This window comes from Neoarius graeffei, chromosome 19 (genome assembly GCF_027579695.1).
Source record: "Neoarius graeffei isolate fNeoGra1 chromosome 19, fNeoGra1.pri, whole genome shotgun sequence".
Classification (NCBI taxonomy): Eukaryota; Metazoa; Chordata; class Actinopteri; order Siluriformes; family Ariidae; genus Neoarius; species Neoarius graeffei.
In genome coordinates, this window is record NC_083587.1 from 65,789,738 (window position 1) to 65,812,538 (window position 22,801).

The 22,801-nt window shown below is 44.2% G+C and overlaps 1 protein-coding gene across 1 annotated transcript in view; it reads left to right on the forward strand.

Moving 5' to 3' along the window:
• The window catches only part of LOC132867508 (uncharacterized), an 18,492-nt gene extending 844 nt beyond the window's left edge, over nt 1-17,648 (forward strand). Inside the window, exons 2-7 of the mRNA XM_060900464.1 lie at nt 7,082-7,450; nt 10,733-10,987; nt 11,128-11,227; nt 12,091-12,145; nt 14,017-14,120; nt 16,393-17,648. Of these exons, the coding sequence (XP_060756447.1) occupies nt 7,082-7,450; nt 10,733-10,987; nt 11,128-11,227; nt 12,091-12,145; nt 14,017-14,120; nt 16,393-16,456 (947 nt within the window). The 3' untranslated portion in view covers nt 16,457-17,648. The remainder of the gene's footprint in view (nt 1-7,081; nt 7,451-10,732; nt 10,988-11,127; nt 11,228-12,090; nt 12,146-14,016; nt 14,121-16,392) is intronic.
• Nucleotides 17,649-22,801: the final 5,153 nt, after the last annotated feature.

Genomic DNA, 22,801 nt, shown 5'->3' on the forward strand with positions numbered 1-22,801 from the left:
TAACAGCACATCAAACAACAATCACACAGACTTTGAGTACGTTGAAGATGACACATCAAACTGCACTTGATTAATCCAAAATGTACAGTTCAATTATTCCAGAGAGTACAAATTCATTCTTACACTCACTGAGCACTTTATTAGGAACACATGTGCATCTATTCATTCATGCAATTACCTCATCAGCTAATTGAGTGGCAACAGTGCAATGCGTAAAATCATGCAGAGACGGCTAGCAGCTTTGGACTCAGCTGTTCATATCAACCATCAGAATGGGGAAAAACTACAACCCCGATTCCAAAAAAGTTGGAACAAAGTACAAATTGTAAATAAAAACGGAATGCAATAATTTACAAATCTCAAAAACTGATATTGTATTCACAATAGAACATAGACAACATATCAAATGTCGAAAGTGAGACATTTTGAAATTTCATGCCAAATATTGGCTCATTTGAAATTTCATGACAGCAACACATCTCAGAAAAGTTGGGACAGGGACAATAAGAGGCTGGAAAAGTTAAAGGTACAAAAAAGGAACAGCTGGAGGACCAAATTGCAACTCATTAGGTCAATTGGCAATAGGTCATTAACATGACTGGGTATAAAAAGAGCATCTTGGAGTGGCAGCGGCTCTCAGAAGTAAAGATGGGAAGAGGATCACCAATCCCCCTAATTCTGCACCGACAAATAGTGGAGCAATATCAGAAAGGAGTTCGACAGTGTAAAATTGCAAAGAGTTTGAACATATCATCATCTACAGTGCCTAATATCATCAAAAGATTCAGAGAATCTGGAAGAATCTCTGTGCATAAGGGTCAAGGCCGGAAAACCATACTGGGTGCCTGTGATCTTCGGGCCCTTAGACGGCACTGCATCACATACAGGCATGCTTCTGTATTGGAAATCACAAAATGGGCTCAGGAATATTTCCAGAGAACATTATCTGTGAACACAATTCACCGTGCCATCCGCCGTTGCCAGCTAAAACTCTATAGTTCAAAGAAGAAGCCGTATCTAAACATGATCCAGAAGCGCAGACGTCTTCTCTGGGCCAAGGCTCATTTAAAATGGACTGTGGCAAAGTGGAAAACTGTTCTGTGGTCAGACGAATCAAAATTTGAAGTTCTTTATGGAAATCAGGGACGCCGTGTCATTCGGACTAAAGAGGAGAAGGACGACCCAAGTTGTTATCGGCGCTCAGTTCAGAAGCCTGCATCTCTGATGGTATGGGGTTGCATTACTGCGTGTGGCATGGGCAGCTTACACATCTGGAAAGACACCATCAATGCTGAAAGGTATATCCAGGTTCTAGAGCAACATATGCTCCCATCCAGACGACGTCTCTTTCAGGGAAGACCTTGCATTTTCCAACATGACAATGCCAAACCACATACTGCATCAATTACAGCATCATGGCTGCGTAGAAGAAGGGTCCGGGTACTGAACTGGCCAGCCTGCAGTCCAGATCTTTCACCCATAGAAAACATTTGGCGCATCATAAAACGGAAGATACGACAAAAAAGACCTAAGACAGTTGAGCAACTAGAATCCTACATTAGACAAGAATGGGTTAACATTCCTATCCCTAAACTTGAGCAACTTGTCTCCTCAGTCCCCAGACGTTTACAGACTGTTGTAAAGAGAAAAGGGGATGTCTCACAGTGGTAAACATGGCCTTGTCCCAACTTTTTTGAGATGTGGTGTTGTCATGAAATTTAAAATCACCTAATTTTTCTCTTTAAATTATACATTTTCTCAGTTTAAACATTTGATATGTCATCTATGTTCTATTCTGAATAAAATATGGAATTTTGAAACTTCCACATCATTGCATTCTATTTTTATTTACAATTTGTACTTTGTCCCAACTTTTTTGGAATCGGGGTTGTATGACGTTGGTGATTTTGACTGTGGCACGATTGTTGATGACCATGAGCTGGCCTAGTGGTTAGCATGTCTGCCTCTTGACCAGGAGATTGCGAGTTCTACTCACAGTCGGGTCATACCAAAGACCATCCCAAAAATGGTACTGGCAAGGCATGTTGCAACATAGATGTGAGTGGGGAGTGAAACTATCATGGTTACCAGAGGACCAGCCCCCCACTGTAACCCTAGCTGTATAGGCAAGAGGCCGAGGGCTATAGACATGGAGATTGGTGCCACTCAATGCGCCTTAAGGGCCTGGTTAGTACTGGGATGGGAGACTGCCTGGGAAGACCAGGTCCTGACATGGGAGGGACTTTGACAGTTGTTGGTGCCAGACAAGCTGGTTTGAGTATTTCTATAACTGTTGATCTCCTGGGGTTTTTATGCACAATAGTCTCGAGAGTTTACTCAGAATGGTGCCATAAATAAAAAACACCCAGTGAGCAGTTGTTCTGCTGAAAAAAAATGGAGAATGCCCAGACTGGTTTGAGTTGATAGAAAGGCTACAGTAATTCAGATAGCCACTCTATACAGCTGTGATGGGAAGAAAAGAATCTTAGAATGCAGAAGACCACATCAGGTTCCACTTCTTTTTAACCAAGAACAGGAACCTGAGGCTACAGTGGGCACAGGATCACCAAAACTGGACAGTTGAAGACTGGAAAAATGTAGCTTGGACTGATGAATCTTAATTTCTGCTGAGATGGGAGGGTAGGGTCATGATTTGGCACCAACAGCAAGAATCCATGGACCCAACCTGCTTTGTGTCAACAGTCCAGGCTGGTGGAGGTGGTGTAATGGTGTGGGGAATGTTTTCTTGGTACACTTTGGGCTTGTCAATCATGGCTTGAATGCCACAGTGTATTTGAGTATCATTGCTGATCATGTGCATCCCTTCATGGCCACAATCGACAACCTTCTAGTGGCTACTTCCAGCATCATAATGCGCCATGCATTTACACAAAACAAAAGTCATCTCAGACTGCTTTCATGAACATGACAGTGAGTTCAGTGGCCTTCAAAATTAGCTCATGTTTAAAGTCACTACAATTCTGTTAAGCTGCTTTGCGACAATGTCTGTTGTTAAAAGCGCTATAAAAATAAACTTGACTTGACTTGAGTCATCAGATCTGAATCCAATAGAACACCCTTGGGATGTGGTAGAACAGGAGATTTGGAGCATGAAAGTACACCTGGAAAATCTGCAAGAATTTCACAAGGCATTCATGTCAACATGGATCATGAATTTCACAGGAAGAACCAAAGAGGAAGGCGCTATTCTGTATTAGTATTGTGTAGTGTTCCTAATAAAGCTCTTAGTGAGTGTATAACTAATGAGGATGAAGTCAAACGAACTGGTCATCCTGGAGTAGTTCTAGAAGTTTCAGGTAAAGGTAAATGCTACAGTTAAACAAAGCTGAAGTAAAATATTCTTTATGTGCATTATGAGCTTTCCATTTCCAATTGCTTTTTATTCTATCATTTATCAAAAAAATGCATCCATCTATTAATAACATAGTAAGTACTGTAGCTATGAAGCAGAACATGGTGGGGTATACTCATCTCATCTCATTATCTCTAGCCGCTTTATCCTTCTACAGGGTCGCAGGCAAGCTGGAGCCTATCCCAGCTGACTACGGGCGAAAGGCGGGGTACACCCTGGACAAGTCGCCAGGTCATCACAGGGCTGACACATAGACACAGACAACCATTCACACTCACATTCACACCTACGGTCAATTTAGAGTCACCAGTTAACCTAACCTGCATGTCTTTGGACTGTGGGGGAAACCGGAGCACCCGGAGGAAACCCACGCGGACACGGGGAGAACATGCAAACTCCACACAGAAAGGCCCTCGCCAGCCCCGGGGCTCGAACCCAGGACCTTCTTGCTGTGAGGCGATAGCGCTAACCACTACAGGTGGGGTATACTGTTACAGGAAAATAATCAAAGACCCAGTGGTGTGATACAGCCTAAATTGAAGTGATTAACCCAACATGGAGGGCATGGTGGTGCGGTGGTTAGCACTGTTGCTTCACAGCCAGAAGTTTCCAGGTTCAAACATCATGGCTGACTGGGACCTTTCTGTGCATGTTCTCCCCATATCTGCATGGGTTTCCTCCAGGTACTGTCATTTCCTCCCAGTCACTGGGGTTGTAAGGGATGGGTAGGAGTGGCAACCCCCCGACATTAGCTACAGAAAGGCAAGATACCTGATGAGACTCATAATAATAACAAAAATAATAATATTCCTCTTATATCGCAGCAATTTGCCAGATTTTGGTGCTGTACTCTCTTGTTGGGGCAGAAGCCTTTTGTTTCCTGGTTAGCGCTCTACAGCGAGCAGTCAGAGATTTCTCTCCTGACGGTCCTTAGTTTATATCTTTAGTACCGTATCTCCTTTTTTCCTGTTCTCCCTAGTTCATCTGGGTTTCTTTGTTTTGGTTTGCCGTAGGGCGAGTGCCAGTCCTCCTCATGGCGCACTGGTATCAAGCTTACTTTCTAACCCAGTAATTATGATTTTTTTTAAACTCAACTCTGGGTAATTTTGTGTATTTTGGGAGAGTGATTTTTCAGTTGGGGTGGCACGGTGGTGTAGTGGTTAGCGCTGTCGCCTCACAGCAAGAAGGTCCGGGTTTGAGCCCCGTGGCCGGCGAGGGCCTTTCTGTGTGGCGTTTGCATGTTCTCCCCATGTCCGCGTGGGTTTCCTCCGGGTGCTCCGGTTTCCCCCACAGTCCAAAGACATGCAGGTTAGGTTAACTGGTGACTCTAAATTGAGCGTAGGTGTGAATGTGAGTGTGAATGGTTGTCTGTGTCTATGTGTCAGCCCTGTGATGACCTGGCGACTTGCCCAGGGTGAACCCTGCCTTTCGCCCGTAGTCAGCTGGGATAGGCTCCAGCTTGCCTGCGACCCTGTAGAACAGGATAAAGCGGCTAGAGATAATGAGATGAGATGAGATTTTTCAGTTCCATAACCAGCTCAGTGAGCCCATTATTAGCTCATCCAGCCGACGGGTGATGAGTTTATGCCATCATGTGTCGTCCGGCGTCATCCACAGTTCGTGAAAATCTCTTCTTCTCTCTCAAGTCTTCACTGATTTTTATTCTTTTTGGCAGGAAGGTAGGTCTGTCTGGGGTGCATACTGTATAACCTCTACCCTAATTTGCATAATTGCAATTAATAATGAAGATATGGAGTAATTAAACCGTAACGTGCAGTTTCCACACAAATCGCTTCTTCTCCCTCAATTCTTCACCAATTTTAATTCTTTCTGGTATGAAGGCAGGGGTAACTAGGGTGCATATAACCTCTACCCAGATTTGCATAATTACAATTATTAATGAAGTTATGGACTAATTAAGCCTTAACGAACAGTTCAACAAAAATTGCTACTTCTCAGTCAGTTCCTCACTGTTTTGGATTCTTTCTGGTAAATACGTCGGTATTCCTAGGGTGGATATCACTTCTATATAAAGCTTGTATATAGTGTATATAGCTTGCAACATTTATTGTGTAAGGTGGCCCACTTTAGATCATTCCTTTTGGACTAGATGGGGCCGGAGTGAGCTATGCCATCATTGACGGTCTCGTTTATTTCATTTTTTGGTGTTTTCTGCTCATCCTCCTTATTAGCTGCTCTGCACTTGGGTTCTGTCTCTGTTAGTTGTGGCTCAGTGTTAGCTCAGGCCTCCTGTATACCGAAGTCAGGATTCAAACATGTTCATTACATCCCACAATTGCAGGGTTTTTTTCCCTAAAATTTATTTAGGAATAACTATTTTTTCTGATTTATACACAAGTTATATTTAATGTAGTAGAACATCTGTGAAACAAGTCAGTTCCTGCTCTTATGTATGCTGTAGCAGCTATAAACAGTTGTTCTGTCACCAGCTTCTCTTTTTTCCCCTCCTTTAAAATTAATTAAATTAATCTAAAAAAAAAGTTAACACAGTTCGTAATGTTACTGAGAAACCACAAAGGTTTATAAATGTTAAATAAACATCTCCTCACATAAAACAAGCAATAACAATTTAACCAGAGCTTTCAGATAAAACAGTGAGGTGCAGCTTCACTACTGTCAGAGAAAATTAATCACTGGTCTCGGACCAATCACAATCCAGAATTTAAGAGCATTTAATAAAACATATTATAGTAAAGGGCGGCACGGTGGTGTAGTGGTTAGCGCTGTCGCCTCACAGCAAGAAGGTCCGGGTTCGAGCCCCGTGGCCGGCGAGGGCTTTTCTGTGCGGAGTTTGCATGTTCTCCCCGTGTCCGCGTGGGTTTCCTCCGGGTGCTCCGGTTTCCCCCACAGTCCAAAGACATGCAGGTTAGGTTAACTGGTGACTCTAAATTGAGCGTAGGTGTGAATGTGAGTGTGAATGGTTGTCTGTGTCTATGTGTCAGCCCTGTGATGACCTGGCGACTTGTCCAGGGTGTACCCCGCCTTTCGCCCGTAGTCAGCTGGGATAGGATCCAGCTTGCCTGCGACCCTGTAGAAGGATAAAGCGGCTAGAGATAATGAGATGAGATGAGATATTATAGTAAAAACAAAACAAAGAAAAAACATGGAATCTTATTGAAGAAATGTAATAATAAAAAAGCACATAAAAACAAGTTCTTGCTGGTAGATTTTATTGTGCAAGCAAGCAGGCACAACTTTATTCATCTCACACTTGTGAAATTTCCTCTCTGCATTTAACCCATCTGAAGCAGTGAACACACACATGAGCAATGAGCGCACACACACACACAGAGCAGTGGGCAGCCATGCTAACAGCGCCCGGGGAGCAGTTGGGAGTTCGGCGCCTCGTTCAAGGGCACCTCAGCCCAAGGCCGTCCCATATGCAACTATATTATAAATATTAGCACCCTCTCAGTCCTGATTCACTGACGTGGAGTCTTTCCTGCTCTCTGGAAAAGATTTAAAGGTGTCATAAATCAGGCTCAGTGGAAACGGGACCCTTAAACAAGGAAACTCGTTAAATCTGACATGTCAGCACTGTGTCTGTTTGAAGAAATGTCTAAAATTTTTGATAGGATCTGGACATGCTTCCTCTCCAGTGTAGAGCTTGAAAGAGAAATACTGTATTGTTTTTAACATTTTACCTTTTTATGTCTTGACTGTGTTATGTATACTTTTATTTTGCAGGTGTTCTCACTCAGAACAGTGATTGGGGTGTGAAATATCCCGCTGGTCCGATCTGTGCTGTGAGAGGATTCAGTGTCTCCATTCCCTGTTATTATTATTATTATTCACAGCCAAATACTCAGGTGACACAAATGCTTTGGTGCTCAATGAACTCAAACACAGGTGTTTGTAGGGACCCTCCGTATGTTTATGACAGCTCATCAAACACCAGCTCAGACTTTGAGTACGCTGGAGACAACAAATCAGACTGCACTTTATTAATCCACAATGTACAGTTTAATTATTATGGAGAGTACAGATTCAGATTTATAACTGCTAATCCTACTGACAGATGGACAGGTGTTCCTGGAGCGACTCTACAAGTTGCAGGTAAATGCTATACATAAAAAATAAAATATACTTTATGTTCATAATGAACTTTCCATAAGATTCCACTGCGAAGGAGTGTTTTTATTCTACCACTCATCAAAAAATGTTATATTATTAAAATATTTTCATCTGCTAATAAATGAAAAAGTAAGGATAGAACATGATGTGGCATGCTGTTACTGAAAAATAATCAGTGACCTGGTAGTGTGATAATCCAAGGCCTGATGTGATGTTGATTATGTTCTCATAACAGCACGAGCACATTAATATAAACCTGTGATTTGCAGCTGAACAACTGTCAGAGCTTCTGTTACAGGAAACTGATCGACACCTTCTGATTAATCACAATCCAAAATTCAAACGCGCTGTGGTATAAGACATTTTATTCTATCCACATTCACTGGATATGAGCTATCGTGCGCTCTGATTGGTTACTCTACTACTAGGCTATCAGCTCATATACCATGAGTAGAGAAAAGCAAAATGGCGGAGCATGTTGCTGAACCAACTGAGGATGAAATAAAAACTCTACTCGAAAACAAAACCCCAAGGGAGGGAAAGTGAAACACAGTGATCCTAGTGGTAGCATTCCTAAGCCAAGAGCCATACTATTGAAAATCCCATAGACCCAATTTTTAAAAAAAATCCCACGAAGTTATGACGTAGAACTTGTACACCCCCAAAAAATATGTTGTATATGTTGGGATTATCTACTAACTGTGAAAGTATCAGGTGAAATTTCGCTGTCTTTTAAAGGTCCCATGGCATGGTGGTTTGTTGATGCTTTAAACGGGCTCGTGGAGGCTTCCGGATGTTATATCTGCAGCCTTTCTCGAAATGAACCCTCGGCACGTAAATATAGCCTCCTGGGAGAAAGCCCCATTTCAGCGCTTTTCCCAGTGCGTCATTTTGCTAATGAGAAGCAGGAGGCGGGGAAGGGTAGAGGGTGGGGGCGGGCCATGGGGGGAGGGGCTTGACCAAGCTGCGCACACACATACTCGCTGCTATCAGCACCTGTAGCCACGCTGCTAAGACAAAACCCCGTTCTCCCTCGGACTCCTTTCGTAAACTCAACGTGACACAGAGAACAGAGAGTGAGAGTGTTCGGAGTGGTAGTTTACGAACGTATAATACCCTAGGCTTGAACACGCACTCCATAACCAAAGATGATAGAAGCAGCAACTACAGCAACATATCGCTTATCCAACAGAAGACATGCACTGCGGAGCAATAGTCAAACATAAGCTCATAAGTTACAGTCAATTTCCAGACTAAACTCAGTTTAACAGAGCATGCTGCATGCTCTTTAGTTTTGTAGCGCAGATTACCTGGCTAACTGCAGGAAGCGGTTAGCTGCACAGCTAATGTAGCCATTGCTAGGCTAACGCACCGATTTTAAAACACTGCAAAATGACCAGTTATACACTTACTTGTTCGGTGTTTGTGGCTGATGCGGCAGGGATGCTTGGTACGGACCCAGGCTTCAGTGACAGTTGATGTGCAAAACCTGCCCTGTACTGTCCCAAGTTGTGGAAACATTCCTCAGGAAAATGCTTCCGACAAACATACACCGTCTTAGGTAGACTCGACGGCGTATTATTGAAGTAAATAAAATTAAGCCACTGCGTCTTCAGGGGCTCTCCCGTCGGCAGTAAAAACAGACTCTTTTCTGTGTTGTCACATCCATGTACAGCGCAATTTCCATGTTTCGCTCGCTTAGGTGGTGCCATGTTGTGTCCTCTATGGTCTCCTCACTACAACTGGGCGGGGCAATCCATACAGTGGGTGGGAATCCAGAGGGGCGGCGTGGGGATCATCTCCCTTGCTGATGTAGTAAAGGGAAAAGCTTATCAATGCGCCGTTTTGACACGCCATTCTCAAATGTTGGGCATAGTTTGGTTTACACATTATGAAATTTCTAGCCACTGGGGTGACTTAAGAAGGTCAGAGGAACTCATTTTAACGTTAAAAACCTCAGAAAGTGAAAATTTCATGCCATGGGACCTTTAAAAGATTGAAATTGCGCCTAACCTGTCAGAAACGGACTACAACCAAACCGTCTAGTCAGAGTCGCTCATATTACGTCAGCAGTAGGCTTAGCCCTTACGAGTGCTGACAGCTCTCCCTGTGAATAGCGGCAGTTGACTACATGCCCTGATCTGTAATGGTTATCCCCACGAGGGATGCATTTCTTATTGGTACAGAAATACTCCGCCAACCACGCTATACAAATCGGCATGTTGATGTAGGTTACTCACCGGCCGCTACCTGCTACAGATTTGGAAAAGCGCTAGACTTGCGGTGACGTCACATACGCGACGTCGGGTCCGTGTAGTCTTTGATCAACTTATTAAAAAACATTCAAAACAATTCAAATCGGTGGAAAAAATAAAGTATGATCATCAGGATCGATAGAGCTGCCCGACATGCACAACATATGGAAGCCATTGTCTTGACTTTGAAGTGTAACCTGAAATGTAATTTTTTGAAAAGATATTCCCATTCATTTTGCCATAGAGGTTGGAACGCATCCAGTAGGGGGCGATGAGATTACTTTCCCTCCCTATTATCAAGTATTTAAAAGAAACAGAAATAGCTAAAATAATTCCCCCCCCATCGCCTGTTTCACACTCCAGCCCAGTCGGTGGCAGTAATGCACCTTTAAATTGGTTTGCTAACTGCCAAAAAAACCTGAAGAAGAAAACTCCCCCCCCCCCCCCCCATAAAAAAAGCAACAGAATATAGAATAAAAGTATTTGATGGTAAGAATGTATCTTTTTTTTAGTTTTCAAAAATTATTCTAATCACATTTTTCACAAATTGCTCCTGTCATTTCGCCGGTTTGTTTACATTTTAAGCGGAAATTATTTTGTCAGACATTTTGTATAAAATTTTTATTTATGGAATTTTCAAAAAATAAAAATGCTCTGTTTCTCAAAATCCAGTGAATGTAGATAGAATAAAAGTTATTCCACTCAATCTCATCGTACATGGCTTATAGACAACTCGGTGCTACGTGCCTCATCGACTATCAGCTCATGTACGACTTGATTTTGTGGAATAACTGTTAAATGTACAACGTTTATTAATAAAAATGATGGGATATTTTGAAAGAAATATAATTTATTGCCAAAAAAAACCCCTCACAAAGCACATTAAATAACAATGTGTTCCTGACTCAAAAACTCAAACTCAGATTTTAGGACTTGACTGGATTATAATTATTAACACCCTCTTAGTCCTGATTCTCTGACGTGGAGTCTTTCCTGCTCTCTGGAAAAGATTTAAAGGTGTCACTAATCAGGCTCAGTGGAAACGGGACCCTTAAACAAGGAGACTCGTTAAATCTGACGTGTGATGTGAACTGCACACACAGTTCCTCACAGTTCATGTGGTCTAAGAACAACAAGCTCTTACCTGAATCAGGACCCGTTCTTCACTTTCCTGCTCTAACCGTGAGGGATTCTGGGAATTACACCTGCACTTGGAAAACCAACGTGACATCGGGATCTAAAATGATCAGCCTTCACGTCGAAGGTGGGTCCATCTGCTCACAACATTCCTGAATGTCTTGAATGATTACTGAAGGAAATGAAGAAGTTGATTAGCATGTGCCCTTACACTCCTGTAACAGGTGACTTGTGTTCACTTGTTTTTTCTTGTTTTCTTTTCAGCAGGTGAAAATCCAGATAAGTTGATCTGGATCATTGCTTTGGTGATAGCTGGAGTGATTTTTATCATCTTAATCATCTTAGGAGCTATGATCTTCAACAGAAGGTAAAATTCTGCATGTTTCCATACAAATACGATGACACTGAGGGCCCTTGAAGGTTCAGAAATGCATCACTACTACTACTACTACTACTACTACTTATTATTATTATTATTATTATTATTAAAAATACAGCATGCCTTCATGGATGTTTGCAGTTGTCCTGAGGAGATTGGCAGGGCGTCAATGGTAGAAGGTGTTCCATAGTGATGTAAAACTCACTTGGCTGTAGACAGTGTTCCAGCAGCTTCCAGTTCATGGCAGGCCTGTGCCTTGGTGGTTCCTGGGTTGTTCCTGACCATCTGAACCAATTTTCTCTCAGCTGAGGGGGACAGTTTGGGTCTTCTTCCAGCACAGTGGCTTAGCAAAGTGGCTAGACCTCTCAGTAACTTATACTTACATACACTTGTTTGAACTGATGCAGTTGTTTAGAAACAGCTCCAAGAGACATTTCTGAGTGTGTAAATCTATGATCCTCTTTCTCAGATCTGCACTGAGCTCCTTGGACTTTTCTATTGTACTGTGTGTTGGTCAGTGCAATGAGTATCTAATTGTTATAGATCAGAGTCTAACCAAGACAGTGGCCTTGCATCTCGTCTGCAGTTGCATGTTTCTGAACTTCTGCTCATGCTACATCACAGAGCATTATAACACAGTGCTGTCTGCCCTCTTCCACATACATGAGTGCATAGATTCCCAGGATTACTTGCCCAGTGTTGCAGTGATTGACAGACATGAGAAAGTAATGTCAGTAATGCCCAGAGAGCATGACCAGTTTTCTATTCTTCTCCTTTGAAGTTTACTGATTTCACCATCCACAGGCTGGTCTGATACCTAACTTAATGTGTCATTTTTCTCCTTCTGCTAGGAGGAAGGACGATGCTCCAGAAGACAAACGCGGAAAAGTTGGAGAGCAAACACAGGTATGACACAGTTAATAGATGACACTAAGTTCTCCATAGTAAAGAGTGCATTCTGAAATCATCATAACCAAACCCCATCATAATTATAAGTCTGAACGACCCTCCAACATAAGAGGGACTGAAAATGACCAATTGGCATTTTTTTCTAAAGCCAAAGCCGATGTTCGACTGGAACACAATATCTGACGGTTATGTGAAAAAACAGGAATTCAACAGTTGCCATGGGCAATTCATTCATTCAAGTAACATCAACTCAAAGAACATCAGGAGAAAAAAATCGAGACTGACAATAACGGTATAGCTCACTCCGGCCCCATCTAGTCCAGAAGGAACGATTTAAAGTGGCCCACCTTGCGCAATAAATGTTGCAAGCTATATACACTATATACAAGCTATATATAGAAGCGATATCCACCCTAGGAATACCGACCTATTTACCAGAAAGAATCCAAAACAGCAAGGAATTGACCAAGAAGGAGCGATTTTTGTTGAACTGCTCATAAAGGCTTAATTAGTCCATAACTTCATTAATAATTGTAATGAAGTAAATCTGGGTAGAAGTTATATGCACCCTAGGTTCCCCTACCTTCATGCCAGAAAGAATCAAAATTGGTGAAGAATTGAGGGAGAAGACACGATTTGTGTGGAAACTGCTCGTTAGGGCTTAATTACTTAATATCTTCATTATTAATTGCAATTATGGAAAATTGGGTAGAAACTATATGCACCCCAGGCAGACCTACCTTCCTGCCAAAAAGAATAAAAATCGGTGAAGAATTGAGAGAGAAGAAGCGATTTTTGTGAAATGTGGACGACGCCGGATGGACGGCAGACAACACATGATGGCATAAACTCATCACCTGTTGGTCAGATGAGCTAAAAAAAAACCAACAACAACCATTCCTTGGTCAAACAATATGTTAAAAAAGGCACCCTCTTACTGTTACCATTTTTGGAGAAATCAGATCAGCTGCCATGAACCTTCCCACTTCACCATCCTCTGCTAGGCTTCATTACTTCAGAAATGACCACCCCATTAGCATTCCCCATGCTTTAGCGTTCCTGATTCTATGTGATCATTACCTCCACCAAGAAGGTTTTTTTTTTTAGTGAGGTTTGTTTGCCTGTCTATCTGTAAGCAGGATTGTGCAAAACCTACCAGCCTGATTTCCACAAACTTTGGTGGAAAGGTGTAGCATGGGCCAAATAAGAACCCATTACATTTTAGAGCAGATCCAAGCCATAGAGCAGATCCATGTAATTAATTTCACTTTGATAATGTTGCGACATGGCATTTGCTCGACATTTAACAATCCAGTAGATAGCAGTAAAGTTGAATAGTGAAAAAAACATAACCAATGTAGAAATATGATAACTATATCACAATCTACATTCACAGGTACCAGTAATCCTTTGAGATATACACAAAGGCAAATTGCTTAACCGTAATACAGAAAGCACTCATCCTCGAGCACTTGGGGACAGGGGTTTCAACCTGTCTTACTGTTTCTATTAGTTTTGTAAATAGATCCAGATAGATTAAGTGTTATGGTTGCAGATTTGCATATCATGGAAGAGCAGACTATTGTCCTTGGCGAAAGTCGGCGCTCTCTGAGTGCCCTTCTAGTTAAACATTGAGCTGAATGAGGTGGATGTGAGCACACAAGCACTAATGTTTATACTTTGTATGATTATGCTCTTTGTGATGTGTGTATTATTATTATTATTATTATTATTATTATTAAACAATCCACAATTTAAATCTGAAACAAGCGTATTTTTTTGCTGTGTGAGAAATACTTGTTTGAATTCCATTTACACACTTTGTCATGTATGTGTGTGTATATATTTTACTAAAATGGTAATTTGAGTCGCCACAGGTAAAGCAGGTTCCTCAGCCCAATGAAGAAGTGTTGCAGGAGGGGGAAGTGACCTATGCATCTGTACATGTCAAAGACACCAAACTGAACAATGGGTAAGAACCGATGCTGTATACGGTAGATTGTGGCAGATTCCAATTGACTGTTTGCGAGTTCCTCTTTCATCAAAGCAGGGGCATTTTTTTCTGACGTACCCCGCCTTTCACCCGTAGTCAGCTGGGATAGGCTCCAGCTTGCCTGCGACCCTGTAGAACAGGATAAAGCGGCTAGAGATAATGAGATGAGATGAAATTTAAAATACCCTGATGATTTAGAATTGGGACTAAACCCTGCTTATTTAACTTGTAGGATCAGTCGAGTGTCAATTTGCAATATTAATAAGACCACAACACCTCAATTCGTATGTTCAGACTCGGAGGTAGGCCTACTGTTGATTTGTGAATGATGATCATATCAAGAACTATTATAAAAGGACTATTTTAAAAGTATCAGAGTTGTGGATAAATCATGCTACTAGCCTGTTTAATTATTTACACATCACTTTCACAATATGAACTGTTTTTTATACACCAGGTCCTTGTCCTTTTTTGACAGTGACCAATTTATGATTGTTTCAATCACTGTCTCTTAAATCAATGATTCGATCCAAATCACTGGATTGTTACACCCGTATAAGACCCAATATTAATAATATTAGGGATTTTGATTCATACTAGCTAACTACAGCTTAGCTAACAGCTACCTTACCTTGCTACTTTGGACCTCCACCCTGACAGCAACGCACCACCATCTTCTTCCATTTCTCTTTGTCTTTGGCCAAGGTGGGAGCTTGATACCAGTTTGTACCACACTGTCATAGATCTTCCATTACAGTTGCTCTCCATGTCTTTTTTGGTCTCCCATGCCATCTTTTCCATCCAGCAGGTATCCAGTCAATTGTAGTTTTTGCTGGGATGTTATCAGGCATTCAGAGGATGTGGCCAGTCAGCTGCAGTCTTCGGCTTTTGATGATGTTGTTAAGCCTGGTGGTATTGGCTCTTTTTAGAATCTCATTGTTGGTTACTCTGTCCTGCCATTTCAGGGGCGCAGATACGTTTTTTGAACTGGGGGGGACAAAGCTGCCAGCAAACCAACCCCACCCCCACCATGTGTTGTGCGAGGAATATACATAGCGAGAGGCTGGGCTACGTGTGTGTGTGTAAAGTGTAAACCAGTGCATCCTGACTTTCTAACTATGCCTGTGTGTTGCGTGAGCGGCAGTCAGTCAACAACTCTTCGCAAAGTTTCCTTATGAAACAATATGCTCGCTGAAATTATGGCAGGGAACGCCAGATTAAACGTTAAAACTGCCTTCTGAGCACTGTATCTACAGGCTACCACCGAAAGAAGGAGGCTACCAGAAAGGCATCTCTACTCCGTATGATTTTACTTTCACTACGACATTACTTTGAACAGACTATCAAAAAATTGCAAGGTGATATGATAAAGTAAGGCACAGTTTACTTACAGTCGTTTTTTGAAAAAACGATGCAATCGTTTTCTGCCTTTTCGGTTTGGCACCCTTCATCATGCCGTGTTGGGTCCTGAACTAGGAGCTGTCCCCGATATGCCTGTCAAACTTATTGTGGGTAACCATAGCAACCAAGCTCGAGCTCGCAACCTGTGCAGTCTGCGCAGCTCAACCAACCGAATATCAGTCTTTGTTTTGTTTTATGTGAGTTGTTGCAACTATGTATGTACTGCTGTGCACCTCAATAAACCGAATGGTAATTAGTCTTTTGATTTTTCCGTGAGGTTTTCCTTATGCAAAGAAAGACAGCAAAGACGTTTTTTCCTCCCTATAAGTGGGGGGGACCGAACGAGGTGAATTTAAATCTGGGTGGGACGAATCCCACCCGTCCCACCCTCTATCTGCGCCCGTGTGCCATTTGACACCAAGTATCTTTCGTAAGCACCTTTGTTGAAATGCATCTAGTTGTTTGTCAATGTTAGAAGTGCTTTTCCATGTGTCTGCTACATATGTTGTGGTAGAGATTACAATGAACTGGAAGAGTCTCAGCTAACAGCGAGCTTGTTAGTTATTATAAGAAGCCATCTTGCTGTTCTCTGTGCCACCTCAAATATCCAATAAATTTCGAGCTTGTTGCGTCTTTGAGTTCTGTCTCTTCACCATCATTGATTTTTACTTCAGGTGTTTTGCACATTCAAGTTTATCTTTTTCATTTGAAGATGCTAGTCATTATAGACTATACTTTGTTTTTATTTAAAGTCAGAATGCTGTTCAGTGTGATCTCGTTGTAAAAGTTGTAACAGGGTTCCATGTGTGCATGCTCCATGGCTCATAAATGGGTTTGTATGTGATTGCAGGCATGTCCACATTGAGCCGAAGGATGACCCATCTGTTATATACAGTACTGTGAAAATAAACTGATCACCTTGAGGCATTTACCTGACTCAGGTAGCTTCAATTATGCAACCACTATTTGCTCCTCGAAGCTCAATTCTGAGTGCACGATGACGACACCTGCTGGTGAAGAGGATATTTTACACACACTCCTGCTGCCCCAATGCGTCGTGATCTGTTACACTTGATTAGTTCTCAATGCTCTACTCCTGCTTCTTCATCTTAGAGCTTTCTACGCATACGACTCGCATTCCTGCTACAGGAGATATTTCACTTTCCTTCTGCATATCATTACAGCACACATAAAACTCCATGCCTTTTCTCTCTAATGCTTTATAATCCCACGATCCAATGTGACCCAAAAGAGGATCCTTGGTTTCGTCTTTAATTCTGTTTCCTGTCAAGGTTTCTTCCTTCCTCATCTTGTCTCAAAGTTTTTCCTTCCTTATCACCTCTGGATAATTGTCAGATTCGGGACCTGAATCTACATCCAGATTTCTGTAAAAGTTGCTTTGTTGTTAAAAGCAAAACACAAATAAATGTAACTGATTTTAAGTTTTAAAATTAAATTAAAATATTTTCTTAATTTGTTTGTAATGTTGCAGATGATATATTTAAGTTATTCCACGAAATCAAGTCATACATGAGCTGATAGCTGACGAGGTGCATAGCACCGAGTTGTCTATAAGCCATGTATGATGAGATTGAGTGGAATAACTGTTTTATTCTATCCACATTCACTGGATTTTGAGAAACAGCATTTTTATTTTTTGCAAATTCGATAAATAAAAACTTTATACAAAACGTCTGACAAAATCATTTCCACTTAGAATGTAAACAAACCAGTGAAATGACAGGAGCAATTTCTCAAAAATGTGATAATTCTTGAAAAATAAAGATCTGTTCTTACCATCAAATACCTTCATTCCATATTTTGTTGCTTTTTTTTAAATTTTTTGTGGTTTTGTTTTTGAGTAGAATTTTTATTTCATCCTCGGTTGGTTCAGCAACATGCTCCGCCATTTTGTTTTTCTCTACTCACAGTATATGAGCTGATAGCCTAATAGTAGAGTAGCCAATCAGAGCAGGCGATTGCTCATATCCAGTGAATGTGGATAGAATAATAGTTAATAGCATGCGTAATCTATTACATTTTCTACTATTTTTAAAATGTTCTCTTACACTGTAGTAATAAACATATCAAATATCAACAGAAAAATGTTTTATTCACTTTTTGTCCACTCTTTAGCAGCTGTAAAGAAGGCTTTATGCTCACATCATGTGCTTGTTTCCTGATAACACACTCATTGGCCACTTTAATAGGAACTTGTTGTTGATTCTAAGATTCCTGTTCTTGGTTGCAGGAGTGGAACCCAGTGTGTTCTGCTGTTGCATGCCGAAATGCTTTTCTGCTCACCACAGTTGTAAAGAGTGATTGATTATATGAGTGTAGCAGTTCGTGTAGGTGGGTGGAGCACAGAAGGACGGCAGGACAGAACTGATTTCACAAAACTCTTTTTTTTTTTTTTATTCAGCTTTTCAGTTTTTATCTCTATTCCCACACACTCAGACACACGTACACACATCAGCCGTCTGGTTGTGGAGAGAGCTCCCTCTGCTCTCGCTCTCTCCCCTTAAATAGGGCGCGGTCACTGGGAAGACACACAAACACATTAATTAACAACAGGTGTAGTGATTCTGCCACTTACCTTCCCTGACTCCGCCCTCCTGTCACAGACCGATGCTAGACCACACCCCCGCTGCCACATACCCCCACCGCCCGACTCAGGCCGGGCAGCCGTCTGGCCCGCAGCCGACCCCCCCCCCCCGACGGGAGAGGAAGTCCGCCACGACCATCTGCGCCCCCGGCCTGTGGATCACCTTGAAATTAAAGGGTTGGAGTGCCAGATACCAACAGGTGATCCGTGCATTGGCATCCTTCATGCAGTGGAGCCACTGGAGGGCCGCGTGGTCCGAACAGAGGGTGAAAGGGCGTCCCAGCAGGTAGTACCGGAGGGCGAGGACCGCCCACTTGATCGCCAGGCACTCCTTCTCGATGGTACTGTAGTGCCCCTCACGCACCGACAGCTTCCGACTAATGTATAAGACTGGGCGATCCTCCCCCTCCACCTGCTGGGACAAAACGGCCCCCAGCCCTCTGTCCGACGCATCCGTCTGCAACATAAAAGGGAGAGAAAAGTCAGGGGAGTGTAAACGTGGCCCCCCACACAGTGCAGCCTTTACCTTAGAAAAAGCCCGCTGGCATTGCTCCGTCCACTGGACCGGATCTGGTGCCCCCTTTTTAGTCAGATCAGTCAGTGGGCTGGTGATGTCCGAATAATTAGGTATAAACCTACGATAATAGCCAGCCAGCCCCAGGAACTGTCTCACCCCCTTTTTGGTCTTGGGCCTCGGGCAGGCCGCAATCGCTGAGGTCTTGTTAATTTGGGGACGCACCTGCCCATTGCCCAAGTGGAAGCCCAGATACCGTACTTCCACCCGCCCAATCGCACACTTCTTTGGGTTGGCTGTGAGACCTGCCTGCCTCAGCGACCTAAGGACGGCCCTCAGGTGTTGTAGGTGCCGCGGCCAGTCATTACTATAAATAATGATATCGATGAATTGGTGTAAGCTGAACGGTGTGGAAAAGGCCGTTTTTCCCTGGATAATGGAGTCAAAGGGATCTGCCAATAACCCTTTGTTAAATCCAGTGTCGAGTAAAAACGAGCCGTGCCTAGCCGATCTAGCAACTCATCAATACGAGGCATTGGGTATGCATCGAATTTAGACACCGCGTTGACTTTTTTATAGTCTACACAGAACCAGACCGACCCGTCGGCCTTGGGTACCAAGACCACCGGGCTGCTCCAGTCACTGTGGGACTCCTCGACGATGCCCATTTCGAGCATGGCCTCGAGTTCTTCCCGAACCACCTTTTTCTTGTGTTCGGGTAACCTGTACGGGCAGCTACGCACTACCACCCCCGGGGGCGTCTCAATGTGGTGCTCTATGAGGTTAGTGCGGCCGGGCAGGGGCGAGAACACGTCCGAAAACTCGGTCTGCAACTGGGCAACCTCCGCGAGTTGGGTCGGGGAGAGGTGGTCTCCACAGGGGACCGGAGAGGGATGTGATGCTAATGTTCCTTTTTGAACCTCCGGCCCCAGCTCCGCCTTCTCCGGAACCACTGACACCAACGCCACGGGGACCTCCTCGTTCCAGAGTTTGAGTAGGTTGAGGTGGTAAATCTGTAGCACCCCACCCCTGTCTGTTCGCTTCACCTCATAGTCGACGTCCCTGACTCGCCATGTGACATCAAAGGGTCCTTGCCACTTGGCGACTAATTTAGAGCTCGATGTGGGCAACAGTACGAGTACTTTCTCTCCCGGTGCGAACTCTCTAAGGTGCGTACCCTTGTCGTACAGGCGGGTTTGCCATTCTTGGGCCTGCCGCAAATTCTCCTGGGTTAGGTGTGTGAGTGTGTGGAGTTTTGTGCACAGGTCAATAACGTATTGAATTTCATTTTTGCTTGGTGAAGGTCCCTCCTCCCAATTTTCTCACAGCACATCTAAAATGCCGCGCGGCTTACGCCCATATAATAATTCAAATGGGGAGAACCCCGTGGAGGCTTGGGGGACCTCTCGCACTGCAAAGAGCAAGGGTTCGAGCCATTTATCCCAGTTACTCGCGTCCTCACTTACAAATTTTTTAATTATGCTTTTAAGGGTGCGATTAAACCGTCCGTTTGTGGGTGATACACGCTGGTGCGGATCGGCTTAATACCTAATAACCCATACAGTTCGTTCAGTGTTCGTGACATAAACAAGGTGCCTTGATCAGTCAGAATCTCTTTCAGGATTCCAACTCGGGAGATGACGCGGAAGAGCGCCTCCGCAATACTGCGTGCTGAGATATTGCGAAGAGGCACTGCTTCCGGGTATCGCATTGCATAGTTCACTAGAACTAATATAAAGTGGTACCCTCGTGTTGACCGATCTAATGGCCCGACGAGATCCATCTCAATTCTTTTGAACGGGGTCTCGATTAACGGTAGAGGGCGCAAAGGCGCTTTTGGAATGGCCGCTGGATTTACTAACTGGCATTCGCGGCATGCCGTACACCACCTACGGACATCGCTGCGAATCCCCGGCCAATAGAATCGGGCCATTATTCGGGCTAGTGTTTTATCCTGCCCCAAGTGTCCAGCCATGGGATTAAAGTGAGCCGCCTGGAATACCAATTCCCGGCGGCTCTTCGGAATTAAAAGCTGCGTGACTCGCTCTTTAGTTTGAGTGTCCTGCGTCACTCGGTATAATCTATCCTTCATAATCGCGAAGTAGGGGAAGGACGGGGTGGCGTTCGGCTGGAGCGTTTGACCATCGATTACTCTCACTTGGTCAAACACATGCCACAGAGTCTCGTCTCGTGACTGCTCTAATGGGAAATCCGCAAGGGATTCCCCAACAGAGAGAGGAGGAGCCGGCGGCTCCTCACCCTGACGCGGAGATGACGTAGACGGCTCTGTGACAGCTGCTCCCGCCAAAGCGACACCGGGACCTCCCCCTGTCAAATGGCAGGACCCACTCTTTACTAAGTGTGTCATTAAATCCCGAAATCCTGGCCAATCAGTCCCCAAAATTAAAGAGTGGGTAAGGCGAGGATTATCCGCCGCCTTCACTATAAATTTTTCCCCTTGGAAAAAAATGTGGACTGACACTAAAGGGTAGTTGTGAACATCCCCGTGCACACACAACACCTTCACCAATTGTGCTCCCCCCAATGCTTCATCTTGCACCAGGCTTTGGTGGATTGAGGTCTGATTACAGCCAGAATCCACCAACGCCTGATATGTATCCCCTTGGATACTCACCGGTATGCGATACGCTCCGGCCTGATCGAGGGCGGCTCCTGGCGCGTTGGGGATCCGAACCACCGCGCCCACATCCATTACCGAGCACTGCTGTTGGAGGTGGCCCGGTTCCCCGCAGCGCCAGCAAACCGGCCTGGGCTTCCTCTCTGCACTAGTGCTCTGGCGCTCACTCACCTGAGGGGGGGGAGAGACAGACACAGAAGGGAGACACGGAAGGGCACCGCGGGTGCGGCGGGCCGGCTGAGGTGGCGCCGGCCCCCGCCTCCGTGGTGGGGGAATGGGGCGAGGAGAACACACAGGAGGAGGGGAGAGAGAGAGAGAGAGAGAGAGAGAGAGAGAGAGAGAGAGAAAAGAGAAGGGGTCGTCTGCTGTCCTGCCGTCGGGACAGCCGCCAGATGATCCTCCTCCAGCTCAATTGCCTGATCCAGCGACGCCGGGCGGTGGCACTGGACCCACTCTGCGGTTCCCGCTGGTAAACGCGCGACGAACTGTTCCAGTACCACCTGGTCGATGAGTCCCTCGGCATCGCAGCTGTCGGCCCTCAACCACCGCCAGCAGGCGTCCCGGAGTTGCTGGCCAAACGCGAACGGCCGGCCGACTTCCTCCAAGCGCAGAGCGTGGAAACGCTGATGTTGTTGCTCCGGGGTGTGTCCCACCCGCTGGAGGACGGCCCGGCGAAGGTCCGCGTAGGCCAGCCGGCGGTCGGCGAAGGTGGAGGACTCCATGGGGCTGTTGTCTTCTGTGCTCATCCCGGGTTTCGGTACCACTGTAGCAGTTTGTGTAGGTGGGTGGAGCACAGAAGGACGGCAGGACAGAACTGATTTCACAAAACACTTTTTTTTATTCAGCTTTTATCTCTATTCCCACACACTCAGACACATGTACACACATCAGCCATCGGGTTGTGGAGAGAGCTCCCTCTGCTCTCGCTCTCTCCCCTTAAATAGGGCGTGGTCACTGGGAAGACACACAAACACATTAATTAACAACAGGTGTAGTGATTCTGCCACTTACCTTCCCTGACTCCGCCCTCCTGTTACAGACCGATGCTAGACCACGCCCCCACTGCCACAATGAGTTACTATATCTTTCCTGGCAAAAAAACCTCGAACCAGTCTGGCCGTTTTCCTCTGATCTCTCTTATCAACAAGGCATTTGTTTCCACCCACAGAACTGTCGCTCACTCACTTGATGTTTTTTTGTTTTCTGAACCATTCTGTTTAAATTCTACAGACTGTTGTGTGTGAAAACCCCAGGAGGAGATCAGCAGTTTCTGAAATACTCAAACCAAAAATACTCATCTGGCTCAAACCAACACCCATACCACAGTGAAAGAAAGAAAGTCACACTTTGAGATCACAATTTTTCCCATTCTGATGTTTGAACATTGTGAACATTAACTGAAGCTCTTAATTTGTATCTGTGTGATTTGATGCATTGTGCTACTGTCAAGGGACCGGCTGATTAGAGAACTGCAGAAAATAGCAGGTGGATAGGTGGGTGTT